Here is a 14,516-nt window from a genome sequence, read left to right as displayed (position 1 = left end):
ATGATAATTTCAATCAGTGTTTGGCTCATTAGGACCATTCTATTAATAGACTGGTGTGCTGAGAGTAACATTATAGCCATAAAAAATCATAGTACTTTGGATTCTTAAGTACATTTGAAGGCTTTTGTACTTTTACTCAAGTGAAAGTTTAAAAGGAGCAACTCAGTGACATGGTTTTTGCACTTCATCCACCACTGCATTTCACAGTTGTTAAAAAATGAAATAAACAATTGGGCAGATTAAAAAATAGGTATGACGTTCAAGCTACATAGCAACTGAACTTAATACTCATTCTGAACTTCTAGTTCCACATGATAAACAAAATAATTTCACCCCCGCAATGCAATTAAAGTGGTTTAATCTTGGAACAAGTAAGTTAGTGAATAAATACGTTTTTAGACTTCCTCTTTTTCCACATTTCACTATTCTGTCTTCGGTATGTAAATATATGATTCTATGTGGGAGGCACTGATTTGACGAAGAAAATGTCATGTTCACTTTGGAGTTGAAGAATGTTAGAGACTCAGCAAACATAGAAAAAAGTTCTGCAGCCTAACGAGGTCGTTACCCTTTGGCACAAAACCCTGTTTACTGAAAACTCAACATTTACATTTATAGCATTTGGGAGATGCTTACATACAAAGTGACTTACTATATCTCATTTATACAATAGAGCAGTTGAGGTTTAAGGGTCTTGCTTAAGCAGTGGTTTGCTGTGATTTGAACTCACGACCTGACAAAGCCTAAAATCCTAAAACCCACTAAGCTCCCACTTCCAATTTCCCAATTCAAGTCACCTGGAGAACATAACTCATGGTGGTAAAATCATGTGATGATGTTTTTTCCTTCTCTCAGGTATACCGAGATGATGCGCATCTCATATCTGCCAAACCAGTCAGCTCTCTAGCATCATGTGTCTCAGTCTGTGCCTCCAATTTTTCTATACATATTTACATAATGATGAATTGATTAATGTGAGGGGCACGAGGGGCCTGGTCATCACAGGTCACTCTCATCTCTTCTCCATTATCCATTATATGATGCGTGATGACCTCTTCCTGAGCAAAGAGATGAATAATTCATTTTTATAATTAATAATTCATATGATTGGCTTAAAATAGAGCTCATACAGTGCGTGAGGAAAAACAAAAACAAAAATAAAAAATCGCTGATCGGGGTATTAAACAAACATGCCACGTACTGCATTATTGTCTTGACAGAGAGCCATAGTATGAATAATGAAGAATGTTTACGATTATTTAATTGATCTACTTACTAGGCATGCACAATATGTAATAATAGCAATAAAGTGTCTAGGATGGCATCTGACCGGTGGGAAATTCTGGAATGGTGTAGCCGGAAGGGTTACATCAATGTGCTAGTGCTAATCACGCTCTTGGTTAGATACTAATAGCAAATTCACCAGGACTCGTATTGTAACGGCATACTAATAAAATTTCCAATTGTTGAAAAGGTAACGTTCTCAATAAGGATATATTTAACATTTTTGGAAAAAGTCTCCAGTTTTACGGTTTTGTAACGCAGATGTAAAAACCCATTCACACTGACTTCTGTCAGATACTCCACATAAACTTATTAAAATAAATAAATAAATAAATAAATAAATAGTCTTGTTATCGCTGATATGGCAAAGTTCTGAGGAGCATCTTTTTCCGATTGAGTTCTCCCTTGTTTTATGGACCTTCTACAACATTCAATCGATACAGTCAATTCTTCTTCTCATTGATCACATATGATGAAACATTTCTTTCCTGATAGGAGTGGTCTCTTCAAGGTTGGCTTTGATCCACATTGAAAGGGGATGATAACGATGTAAACGTTGTGCTTTAGCCTTCATAGTAAGCAGATCACAATCCAATTGTCCACCAATGGGATTTTTTTTTATGAATGATATTAGACATTCTATACTTTAAAACATTAACCAATCAATCAGAAGATGAATTTTTACAGAGATGAATAATCAATTTTAATAATTAATAATTGTTTTGTAATGCAGATGTAAAGGCTGCTATATAAATCTCTCAGACATGGAAAAGTCTAAATAATAAAGAGATTTGGAGTTGCTCAGTAACATCAAAAGCTGAACCTACCTCAGAAGTATAAAGTTGGAGATGAGAATCATGGCATTTTCAACCTATAAAGATTGGGAGCATTTTCAGGCTAATTGTAATAAGTAATGGATATTTCAACAAAACAGCAAACAATATAAGATTTAATGACCTGTATTTCCATTTGCGGCATTTAGCAGACGCCCTTATCCAGAGCGACGTACAAAAGTGCTTTGAGTCTCTAGTAATGAATAAATCTATTACAAACTTAACATAAATATAACTCTTAAAATCTACAAAGCAAACTTGGAAAGTGCTAATTTAAGTGTTTCAGGAAGAGGTAGGTCTTCAACCATCGCTTGAAGATATTCAGGGACTCCGCTGTACGGACATCTAGAGGAAGTTCATTCCACCACCTCGGTGCCAGAACAGGGAAGAGCTGTGAAGGAGAAATCGCTCAGATCATTGATATTCAGAATGAGTCACTGTTAATGGATTAAGTAATTTGGTAGACAAGTGATGCGGGAATTTCTTGGCAATCATGAATCAAATTTAGAACAAGGGTGATATGTATGTTGACAGATCTAAAGTAAATACTACTGTACTTATAACAAATAACACATTTAAATACGTAAACAAATTATTATTATTTATTACTTTTTTTTTTTTTAAACAGTTTTCTCCATGAGCAGCCATGTTGATTTGATGTCACTTGCTGAACTGGGAGTTGAAGAGACTCCATCAATCATCCAGGATCAACCTGCAATATATTTTTTAAGCCAAAATCCAGCAAATACTTGTTCCACAGATGTTCCACATCATCATCTATACCTATAAATGGCTATTATTTTACAAAATTGAATCCTGTAATGAAGAACAGAAACCCGTGTCCAACTCATCATTGATTATTGACTATCTGAGAATAGCAATATATCCATAAACGTTATTGTGGTTAGCAGATTAGCGGAGTACAATCTGCAGGCATTTCTAATAAAGTGAATATGATCCTGCACATTGTTCTGATCCATGAAGCCTCTCGGAACTGCAGTAATGATGCCAAAATTCTATTAACTGTCCAACATTTAGAGCATTCGGCAGAAAAGATATCCAGAGAACTTCATTTATACAGTTAGAGCAGTTGAGTGTTTTGCTCAAGGTCCCAGAAGTGTCTTAGTAGTGCTGGGATTTAAACTCACAACCTTCTGTTTAATCCAACATTGTACCCACTGAGCTACCACTACATGGTAATGTGTAGAATATTGAAATGATAAACATTTCTAAATAAAATACAATTTCATTCTCAGTTCATTTTAACACGAAAGGGAAAAAAAAAGCATTTTTGTGATTCAATGTAAATTTATTACAGTCCCTCTCCCGTCACTCGAATCAACCCCGTCGTCCTCGCCATTATTAACTTGTACTAAAAGCCAGAGTAGAAACTCGGTACAGGAGGGCTACAAGTGAAGCCTTCGTTACACGCATCTGTTATTTGTACACAATACATTATATACAGAGGCTCTGCATCCGGCAGGCACCACAATAATTACAGTAAAAGCATCCCGGCCCGACCACATCAGCAGAGATGCTTCTCAAAGTGAACAGCAGCTGAGTGTGAGTGACATGTAACAAGCACAAAGTGTGTAAAAAAAAAAATTCCTTCAAGCCAAAAGGGTTTACCATCATTTACACTATTTTTAAAAAATAGCCGGCATGGGAATTAATTACACACCATTAAACCACACATTCACCTCTTTAAACACGACCTATGGTCCCTCTTAGCGTTGAAATTGCTGGCCACCAAAAAATGAACGTTTCTGATTCACTATTGTTAAAAATAAAAATATATATAGAAAACATTTGGCAGAAAATCGGTATTACGTGGATGCTGCGTATCGACTGAATGTAATACTCGTTCTATTTGTTAGAGAGGACGAGCCGAAGAATTCCTCCTCCTCGATTCGTTAGCACACAGGAAACACCGTCAACCACAAGCAAAGATGCTGAAGAAAAAAAAAGGCTATTGCTGCACAAATGTCTGCATGTTATGGCCAAACAGCTCGGATATGAAGTCTATTCTGAAGCTTGAATGTCGAACACCGAGTCGTGAGCGAAGAAACGATAATCTATACTGTTATGTAAAGAAAAAAAAAAACAATCTGAAACATAAAAACATTTAATTAGAATAAATTCTTTATCACGTTTATCCGAAATGAGTATGCAGTTCACTACATATTATTTAAAAAAAAGTTCACTGTTACTTTTGTTAAAGATGTTTCAGAGACCACAACGGAAAATAATGTATAGAGAAAGTAAACGAAAAAATAAAAATAAAAAATACACCTAAAAAAGAAAAACCTGTGGTGTCAGTTTTTTATGCATGTAAATGCCTGCTATTAGCGCACAGCACTTATGGTCATGTGATCACACAGTTGCCTCGCAAGTTCATTTCTGCGCCACAGGTCTGATCCATACACAGAGGCATGATGAGATAGAAACTGGTTGAACACCACTTTTAAGTCCCCAACAGTCTGTTTTCTGGCTTCTCAGTGGTGGTGTCCGACGAGAGCACCAGAGGGATGAGGCAGCCTATGACCAGCGCCAACACCTCCACCTTGCTCAGTCCTTTTCCTCCTCCGGATGAGTGGCTGTGCCCACCCATGCCTCCCACCTCAGGCAGGACGTGAACCGTGGCGACGTAGAGGAAGGTCCCGGCTGAGAACAACATGGCCACGCCTGTGGCGTTGATGTTGGACAGGGCCTCTTTACTGCTCTGAATGGAGAAAGGCAACGGAATGATATTAAACAGAAGTTGAAATGATCCTAATCTTTATTTCATACAGCGGCTTTAAAATGCTACATCTCAAAGCGCTTTCCAAGCATAACAATACAATCATAATAACTAAAATGAAAAAGTACGTTTCAAGAGCAGATTTGATCTAAAATTTAAGAGTAAATCAGATCACCAACTCATTCGACAATTCAGTGTGTATACTAACCCTGAAAAGCAGAAACGTCTCTCTAAAGCTAATAATAGACAATGGAAAGTAAGTGCTGAAATATATGTAGCAATTAGCGGTCGACCGGTAGTGGATTTTAATGGTACCGAAAGCTGGATTGGATTGAACTTGCCGATAACCGATTAATCGACTGATTATTTTTTTTTTTTTTATTAGGGTTTATATTTAAAAAAAAATTATAAAAAATATACCAAAAAAAGGAAAAAACAAAACAAAAAAAACAAAAACAATAATAAATCATGAAATTGTGCTAAATTGAAATAATATTTTAATTAATAAATACTATTATATCACAAAAAAAAATAATGAATACAATGTAATGCTCTCCTTGTAGCACGCAGTCTTGCATGGGGGGGAAAAAAAAAAAAAAAAACACCACATGGTGTCAGTGAGTCGCCTCCAGAGGCCGCTATTGTAACGACGGCTGACTTTTGCTCCAGGAATCGGACACGCGCTGGAAAAATTTCAGTATTGACTTTTGCAGATAGTTTCAGCGAACAACTATCATTGCCGATTGATCGGTCGACCTCTAGTAGCAATACTTTGAAATCCTCAGGTGATGAAGCAGCAAACACTTCATTGTTAAAGGAGGTGAACAACTGACCATCTCACATCTTTGAACAAATATAAAATATCAACTTTTTGAACATCAGTCACCCGTGCTCTCATAATAAGCTCCACTCTTCTCAGAGGGCTTTCCACTACAATTTAAAGTATGGCAGTGAAAATTTGTAAGAGCACTGTTAAGATCACTGATGTTGTATGAGGAAATCTCAGTATTTTAGTTCATCCCAAAGACGATCAGGCTCATCCTCCTGTTAGATCTCTGTGAAGACCACTTCAGTTCTTCCACACCAACCATGACAAACATTAATCTTAGTGCTACAGCATGCAGAAACATTCTAGATCATTGCGTGCATTCAAAATGTCTGGCAACACACATCAGTGTGAAGGTCAGTACCTTTGGCCGTATAATGGATTTGCTCCAAAAATAAAAATGCAGCAAGTTTTGGGTAATATTTTGGTTACTAGCTGTGCTGATGTTATTAAAACAAAAGAATTCCAGGAAAGCTCCAACACTACTTTGTGGTAAAACAGGTATCTTTCTGAATCAATGTGGATACAAAAATCTGGTTCTTATATATTACTGCGTAATTTCTTTTCACAGAAGGACGTAGGTTTACATTTTTCCAGCAATTTGCTTTAAAAGAACAAACTGGACAGACGTGTTCTATTTACACTAAACTGCCTGATTAGACCAAAACACATCGAAGACCCGCATGGCTTGAAATCAGATCTAGCAGGGTACAGGCTTCACTGTGGTTTTGTGATGCAACTCGACATGAAGCACAGCTACATTTACTGGATTATTTCCACTATAGCAGCATTTCCAAACTGGTTTATTCCACTATATACTATAGAACAGTTGTTCTAATCACAGACATTATAATAGTTATATACAGCAGAATAATAAACTGTTGTGTTCCCTTTTTATTGAACTTCTTAGAATGATATTAAAAATAAAAAAAAAAAGTCAGATTATAGAGTATTTGCAAGAAAAGTTCATCTTGGATTGTTAGATAAGCGAACAGGATTTTTTCTTTGTTAAAACGTCTTTTAGTCTTCACTTGTTATTGCCTTTAGATTGTGAATATTTACAGAGCCTGTAAATTAGCTGTGACTCTAGAAATGATAAAATATTAGACCAAGAGCATTATTAAAAGACATCAATGTCAGACTTATTAAATACTAATGAGAATCTCAGATTCTCAGGTTCTATATGTAGCCGATATTATGCTTTTGTTTTTTTAATCCTCTATAAAGCATGTAAAAATGGATTTATTTCCAGGACCATGGTGCAACGCATAAGAGTACACAAGACTTTGTTACAGTGCAAATACATAACTTGCTTTATATTCTTTTTTATTTGCAATTTAGGTCGTCATGTGTACTGTATTCTGTTGCACTATGGTCTGTGGGGGGAGGGGTTGGGCAATGCTAATGATTACAAATTTCACATACGCCTTATGGACTTGGATACTATAGCAGAGTTCATATTATTGATGTTCCTGCACAAAGTAACATACAGCTGCTTTTCTGTTGCTCTGAAATTATGAATTAACTGAAGAATTGCAACAGTTTCCTTATGATGCAAGATCATTTTGTCAAGTTCTATATGTTTCATCACAATATATTTCATTTATAAGTTAACAGGCATCAATCAGTGTCCTACCTGGCTGAGACCCAGGAAGGTGATCATAGATAGAACAGGGGCAGCTAAGGCAAAGACCAGCAGGTGTTTTCTGATTCGGTTCCTCTCTAAACCCGCATGCATGAGGAATGAGACGAGGCCGAAGGCAGCAGGCGCCTGTAGAGCACAGAGACGACACACTGTAAAGCTATACAGAGGCTCACAAATCCTGAAAAATGTACTCAACTATGTGAAAACAAAGGAACTGGGGTGTAGAGACAAGAGAGCAAGAGCGAGACAATAATGAGTGTCTGCAGGCAACAGCGAAGCATGGTGGCGGTTTCTGGCAAGTTTGGGTGCTGCATTTTGGCAAATGGAGTTGGAGATTTGGTCAAGATTAATGGTGTCCTCAATTCTGAGAAATACAAGCAAATACCCATTCATCAAGCAATAACATCATTGAGGTATCTGATTTCCCTCCAATTTATTCTGCAGCAGGACACCAACAAAAAAATAATACATTCTCAAACACTTCAATCGCTCAAACTTAATAAAAGTTATTAGAATTTATTCTATTTATTATGCATATTTACTACTTTTTGAACAAAGCAGTGCAATGATTTAAATTCTTTACCTTATGAAGCATGATGGCCACAAACACAATGAGCTGGACGCTAGTCTGAGAGGTAGAAGCTGCTGCTCCAAGTGCAACTCCATCAGCTGGAAAGGAAAAAACGCAGCACTTTTTGTCACCTTGTCAAAAGCATGTATTTCACCTCCAGATCATATAACGCACGTGACTTTACTTTTGCACAAGCCCATATAATAAAGCAGTGTGGAGTATTTGTTATAAATCTTGAACCCAGTTCAATCACCTGCAGCATGGACAACCAAACCAAGAGTGGTGGTGATTTTAGAGCTGGCTACTCGCGCTGCTTCAGGGTCTGACCAAAAAAAAAGAAAAAATACTCAGGATATAAAGTTAATCAAATCAGAAATGATACGTTTGAATATTACGTCCTTGTGGCCCACCGACCGTCAACACTGTGTATGTGCGAGCTGCCGATCTGGTCCACCAGCAACATGAAGACAAATCCCATCACCAGAGACACACCGATGAAGGCATGGAGCTCCTCGTGACCGTGCGCATGTTCGTGGCTCGGCCCTACCACCGATTCGCCGGCTTTCTGCTCCGGGGCTGAAACCTCGTCCGGACCGTGGGCGTGGTGTCCTGCTGCAGGAAAAAGCAACAAATAATAAATCAGCCGCATTTTATTCATTTTTTTATTTTGAAACACCTTAAATCTCCATTCAGTGTTGTAATGAATACACACGTCATGTTGACCGAGAACAGTTTTATTATGCGATAATAAACACACCAAGAATTAAATAGGAATTTTTGTCAAATTGTTGGCAAGTCAGATGGCTAATATGCCAAGATGGTAAAGATATCAGGGTGGGAAAGCCATTCTGTTCATATCATATTTTTCGATTTCTGATATATATATATATCTATCTCTCTATCTATATTTCTGTCTGTCTCTCTGTATGTCGCTAGCTATCCATCTATCTTAATATACATGTATATATCTATCTCAATATATAGGTTCATACCCCCCTCTCTCTCTCTCTCTACACACACACACACACACACACACACACACCTCTATATCTATATCTATATACAAATCATCGTTTCAATACAGAAAGCTCTACCGTATCAACCCAATTATATGGTGGAAAATACCCCGTATGCATCAACATCATCGGACCAATCAGAATTGAGCTTTCGAAAGCACCTGGGACATTAATCTGATCCTAAAATCCTCAGGTATGCAAAACATCAGAGGCAGTGACTGTGGAATCCTTTTGAAACCGCTGGAATGCATTCAAATGAGATTGAAAATATGCTAAATAAGAACCACTAGCACTTATCTAAGATATGGTTCAATTATTGTCTTATTTAAATCATTTTGCTTTTATTTCTATTTATTTGTGGCGCACAGTCAGCGTATTTTACTCAAACGTTCAGAAAATAAGAGCCGGGGGAAGGTGCAGCGAATCCGAGTGTCTTCTGAATGACAGATGGAACTCGGTCTGACTGGTTCTGTATTTACACAGGCTTACACACTTCAAAGCCTGAATATAAGGTTTTGTGGGAGAGAGAGAGAGAGAGAGAGAGAGAGAGAGAGAGAGAGAGAGAGAGATAAGTGACTCACCCTCCAGCACCTCCTCATACAGCGCATGGACTCCCTCGGGAATAATGACCGCTAGCGCAGTACCACATAGCAGACCTGCTCCCAACACCGTCACCAGCTTCAGCTTCTCCTGAAGGTCAAAGAACAAGAAGCACGATGTAAAATACTGCACTGACTTTACAGCTAAAACCCTCCCACGAGTTTAATATAGATTGAGGTGATCTCAGAGTCCTTTACTTCACACTTTTTTGCCTTTACATAATAATCATTCCCATCTCTTCGCTTTCTCCAGTGATTCTCATCTCTACCGAGTATCTGAACGATTTCCGACCCCCTCGCTCATGATTCCTCATAGTATTTCCTATATTCGATTTTGTGTGTAACCCACAAACATGTCACACGGCCGCATCTGCGGCAAGTGTTTGTAACGTTATTAGGGCTGCAAAGGCGTGGAAACTTTCCGGAAACTTTCCATGGGAGCTTCATCTGGGGAATTGGGGGAAATATTCCAAGTTGGAAACTTACTAGGAATTTTTTTGGTTCAAAATTTGGGGGAAAATTTATATAAACTGTATCATATACAAACATAACTATAAACATATTGTTTGCTCATAAGCTGAAATGCATGCAAAATAATAGTTTTTTTTTATTACAGTTTAGTTAATATAATTTTGTTGCACAAAAGCTTACACACGGCACAAGGACGTTTCAAAAATGCATGTAATAATTCTGCAATTTACATGAATACTTGTGAAGATGGTCATTTTTTGGCATTGTTTTGTCTGCAAGATTAAAGAAATGATCCGTGTTGCGTTATGGAGGAACGCACAGTGTGTGCAGGAGGTACGGCCTCAATAGCGCTGCAGTAATTGTGCTGTGCGCACGTGATTTATGAATGCGCAGGGTGGAAATACAACTAAAATTGCATTCGATCTGGTTGTTTTAACCAGGATCATCCTGCAAGGTCCACCCCCACAACTACTTTTACGTTCCCTGTTAAATAGACTAACCTGCAATTTTGTAAATTCCCAGTTTATTCCCATAAATTCCTGTTAATTCCCATAGAAAATTTCCTTTTTGCTGTTTTTTTTTTTTGCCACTATACAACACCATGGCAAAAAATCATTAAGCGACTAATTCCCGTTTATTAGTTCCAGCTGAATCTAGTTCCATTTTTTTCCCTTTCAGAACAAAGTTCTTCCTCACCGTCACCATGTTTCAGCTTTTAACAATGTCGCAATAAATACTGACATTTCTCAAGCTGGGAACAGGGGGGATTTAAATCATTCATAGGAGCATTTACATGGGAAAATTTTCATATTCATGAAAATCTTTTCACAGGGAAAGGTCACGTCCTACACGTCTTGAGAGTGTAAAACTGTGCGTAAAACAAGGCCGACTTGTGTTACTTGATTGACAAATCATTTGCAGGGATGGTGGAGGAAACTGGTTAAAATCCAGTTGTCTATATTATTACCTTCAATTACGGTGCTTGGTGTGTGAGAGCTTTTGCACGTCGCACAGTTTTCCTGCCACGCGACTGAATTCACACCTGAGCTGCCTTTTCGAAAATTTCACCACGTGGTGTTTCACTGCTAATTAGTGACTTGGGTGCTTGTCATTTTATGGAGCTCTGTGGGTGTTGCTTAAATCTTTTTAGCCAACAAAACAGGACTGCTAACATGTAACGCTTAGCGGTGGTGCTCCAAGAAGTGGCAGCTCAACGGTTAGGTCTCTGGGTTACCGATTGGAAGGTGTTGGGGGCCTTTCTGCTCATCATGACTATCATAGCTGACCGGGCGCTGACTCCACAGCTTCCAAATTTCCTAATTCCTAATAAGAATTTCGCTGTATTAGATACATTTGACAAATAAATCTAATGTCTAATCTAATTGTGACCAATTTACTAATAATTATTGTTTCTCTGATCGATTATTGTTTGTTTTTCCCTCATCAAAAGAAGAAAAACTATTTTTTGTTAATAATCCAGGTAAAAATCTTCAGGCAACTTCCTTTGATTTGATTTGCCAGTGGTCCCAATCAACAATTATTCATAGAAAAAAAATAATTAAATAGTTAAATGTATAAATGAATGGTGAATAGTTTATTGGTGTTCTAGACCTAAATGATCACTTCTTAAATGAATAAGCTTTGATGAAATATACACAGTTTGTGTGTGTGTGTGTGTATATTTTATATATATATATATATATATATATATATATATATATATATATATATATATATATATATATATATATATAAAAATATACACACACACATACATACACACACACACACACACACACACATACACTAAAGTGGGGTCTTTTCCGGTTTATCACGGAATTGCGTTTACATAAATAATCGGTTTGGCTGATTTTATTTGGAATTGTTTTAATGGAGTTTTATGTTCAAACAATGAAATGTATTTCTAATTTTTAATTATAAAATAAAGTGAAATGTTAATACAGGACAGTAAGCGCTTCCTTATTTGGCAATGTACATACCATAGAAATGAGCTTTATGATGTTTATTGGTTGACGTGTCCTCTGACGTCAAAAAAAAAAAAAAAGGCGGACTTAAAGACACATGTCACCAGATTTAGCCAATGAAACATCTTTAACTCGGCCTCTTTTTTGACGTCATGGGACACTTTAAACAATAAACAAGCAGAGAAACTACACATACTACAGAACTGTACAGTGTACTCACTATAAATGTGATACAGTGTAAAGTATTACTACGAGTTTACACAAGATTCATCTCGCTATATTCTCAAATGTTTTCTGTGTGTGTTTAAAGTGTGTGGGAGGAGGATTTATGGTTTAAACAATAAAAATTTTTTGGGGTGGTGTCTGTTTATCACGGGGGGATTACTGTATAAATTGTAATAATTTTTTTTTAAATATATATAAAAAATATAATCAAAGAAGTATCATGCTAGATTCACTTCAAGTTAACGTAAGGCTGAATGGTTTGGGGTGGTTTTAGAGCAGGGAGATGGTTGGAGATTTATTCCAGGTGAAAGGAAAACTGAACCATGTCTACTATTCCTACTAACAACATGCAACTCCACCTGTGGCTAACTGGAACAGACTTCTTTCACCATACAACAAAAACCTGAAGCATACGTAAGCCTTATTTAGAGAGCAAACAGTGGGCTGGGGCGTTATCTATTACGGAATGCCCTGCAGACACCTGGACCATCGAACTGCTGAACTGGTGAAGAACATCAGCAAGTTTTACAAGAGGGACGGCATAAAGTGGGACTTTTTTCGTTGATAATAAATTGTGTGCGTCTTAATACCATTACGTGAGCAGACGTCTCCGAAAAACATCAAAGTCTACATGTTTCCAAAAAACACTCAGTAGACACAATAATAATAAAGCGTCCAATGTAAAGACGAGCAGATGAGTCCAGTATACGAACGTAACGCTTCAAATCACGTGTTTTCTCCCAACAAGACCGTTAATCATAACGTGGCTTAATATACTTTTATACTTATTTAATTTATTTTTAGGTTACTTTACTCTTTTATATATTGGACAGTCATAAAAAGCGTCGCACTACATGTCGTACTCCGTATGAACGCGTACGTGACAAATAAAAATGTAATTTAATCCGATAAGAGAAAAAAATGTCTTTTAAAAGCGCCGTCTTTTCGCATTTAAGCCACGTTAATTTGTTCGTTTTTAGAAATTTACACACTTTTAATGTAAATACATTTATTTTTTTAAGCACAACTATACAGTTTTACGTTTTTGTTACACCTTTGTAATCATTTCTTCCATTTTCTCCTTCATTAAAACCGCGATATCGCGATACTACCGGTACAGATCGATATCGCGATACCACCGGTACAGATCGAATCGCTCCTCCCTGCAAACTTTGGCCAGAGATTCATAGCTGACCCGGATTTTGCCTTATACACATCACAGGTGTTTTCTTTTGTTACAGGAATAATGAAATAAATGAAAAATCCCATTAGAATGATCCACATAATAAACATATGTTATGAAGTTTATGAGGCAGGGTCGCTTTCCTGAATCTCAGCTAGAACAACAAACATCTCGGGTCCTTCAATATAATAAAACAAAAAGGGCTTCACCTCTGAGAAGTTGACAGCAAGAGGGATTGTTCCTGCAACGTAGCATCCCACTAACATGGCCAGGGAAAGCAAGCTGATTGAGCTGAAGTCGTCCATTTCTCAGCGTCGTGTCTCCTGATTAGCTTCACCACCAACCAATAAACCTGAGCTAGCTGATGTCAGATCTAAACACTAGATTAGACACACTACAGCTCTATAAGATCACCTATAGTTAGATTATTTTATATAATTATATATAGAAATAATCCACTCCAAGCTTTTGTTTGGGTTTTTCTTCTTCTCCTCTTCTTCTTCTTCTTCTTCTTCTTCTTCCTGTTGCCACAAAGGCAAAAAAACAACCCTGTAGCTACTTGACAATAAGACTAGCAACGCGTCAGTGTTTCCTCGACCTCACTTCCTTTAAGACTCAACGACATTATTTTATCAAGAAGCTCCAAAATGCTCCGAGATCAAACCTCCACTGTGTTTCCGCAAACCCTGGATCAGGAACCGCTCATTTCAGCTCTGACTCGGTTCGCCAGCTGAGCAGGGAAACGCTGGCGTCCACTTCCGGATCGCAGGGTTCAAAATCAAAGGGCGCAGAGGCTCGTGTCTAAACAGCGCTTTGCTCCCTATACTAGCGCCCTAAGTGCGCTTCACTGAACGACTAGAGCGGTCAATTTAGTGCACTACGGTCCAAATAAAACGCAAATTGAGAGTTCGCCTGAAACCCGGGTTGTCATACGTGACGTTTTAAAGTCAAATATTTAGAAGATAAATATATATAAACAAAATATATGCGATGTAAATTATTTTATTTGGAACTAGAAAAAAATTACACTTGAAACTTTTTTTTAATTTTATGGCTCTGTTTAGGGGCTTGGTTTTGTTTGTGTGTATTCGCTTTGAATAATAGAGACTTTTTTACAATTAAATTAGAATTGATTGAT

At 37.3% G+C, this 14,516-nt stretch overlaps 1 protein-coding gene across 2 annotated transcripts; it reads right to left on the bottom strand.

Annotated features, from left to right (window-relative positions):
* Positions 1 to 4,226: 4,226 nt before the first annotated feature.
* Positions 4,227 to 14,147, bottom strand: slc39a9 (solute carrier family 39 member 9). 2 transcript variants are annotated; one of them, XM_046855672.1, is made up of 7 exons: positions 13,588 to 14,147; positions 9,497 to 9,605; positions 8,314 to 8,508; positions 8,153 to 8,221; positions 7,912 to 7,997; positions 7,320 to 7,454; positions 4,227 to 4,839 (listed from the first exon to the last, which is right to left on the bottom strand). In XM_046855672.1, exons 1-7 carry the CDS (start codon positions 13,681 to 13,683, stop codon positions 4,582 to 4,584), a joined length of 948 nt encoding a protein of 315 aa, XP_046711628.1. In that variant the 5' UTR covers positions 13,684 to 14,147; the 3' UTR covers positions 4,227 to 4,581. The 2 variants fall into 2 exon arrangements, with proteins under 2 accessions (XP_046711628.1, XP_046711627.1); XM_046855671.1 differs by having other exon boundaries at positions 8,314 to 8,511; positions 13,588 to 14,146.
* Positions 14,148 to 14,516: the final 369 nt, after the last annotated feature.

This window comes from Silurus meridionalis, chromosome 8, assembly GCF_014805685.1.
Source record: "Silurus meridionalis isolate SWU-2019-XX chromosome 8, ASM1480568v1, whole genome shotgun sequence".
Lineage (NCBI taxonomy): Eukaryota > Metazoa > Chordata > Actinopteri > Siluriformes > Siluridae > Silurus > Silurus meridionalis.
Note: the sequence above shows the minus strand (reverse complement) of the source record. Positions and strands in the feature narration are given on the sequence as shown.

Excerpts from the sequence above, each read along its gene's own strand:
- slc39a9 (XM_046855671.1), bottom strand. The coding sequence starts at position 13,683 with ATGGACGACTTCAGCTCAATCAGCTTGCTTTCCCTGGCCATGTTAGTG. Across the intron at positions 9,606-13,587 it reads TTGCTGTCAACTTCTCAGAG|GAGAAGCTGAAGCTGGTGAC; the intron begins GTGAAGCCCTTT and ends TTTGACCTTCAG. Across the intron at positions 7,455-7,911 it reads TGGCCATCATGCTTCATAAG|GCGCCTGCTGCCTTCGGCCT; the intron begins GTAAAGAATTTA and ends TGTGCTCTACAG.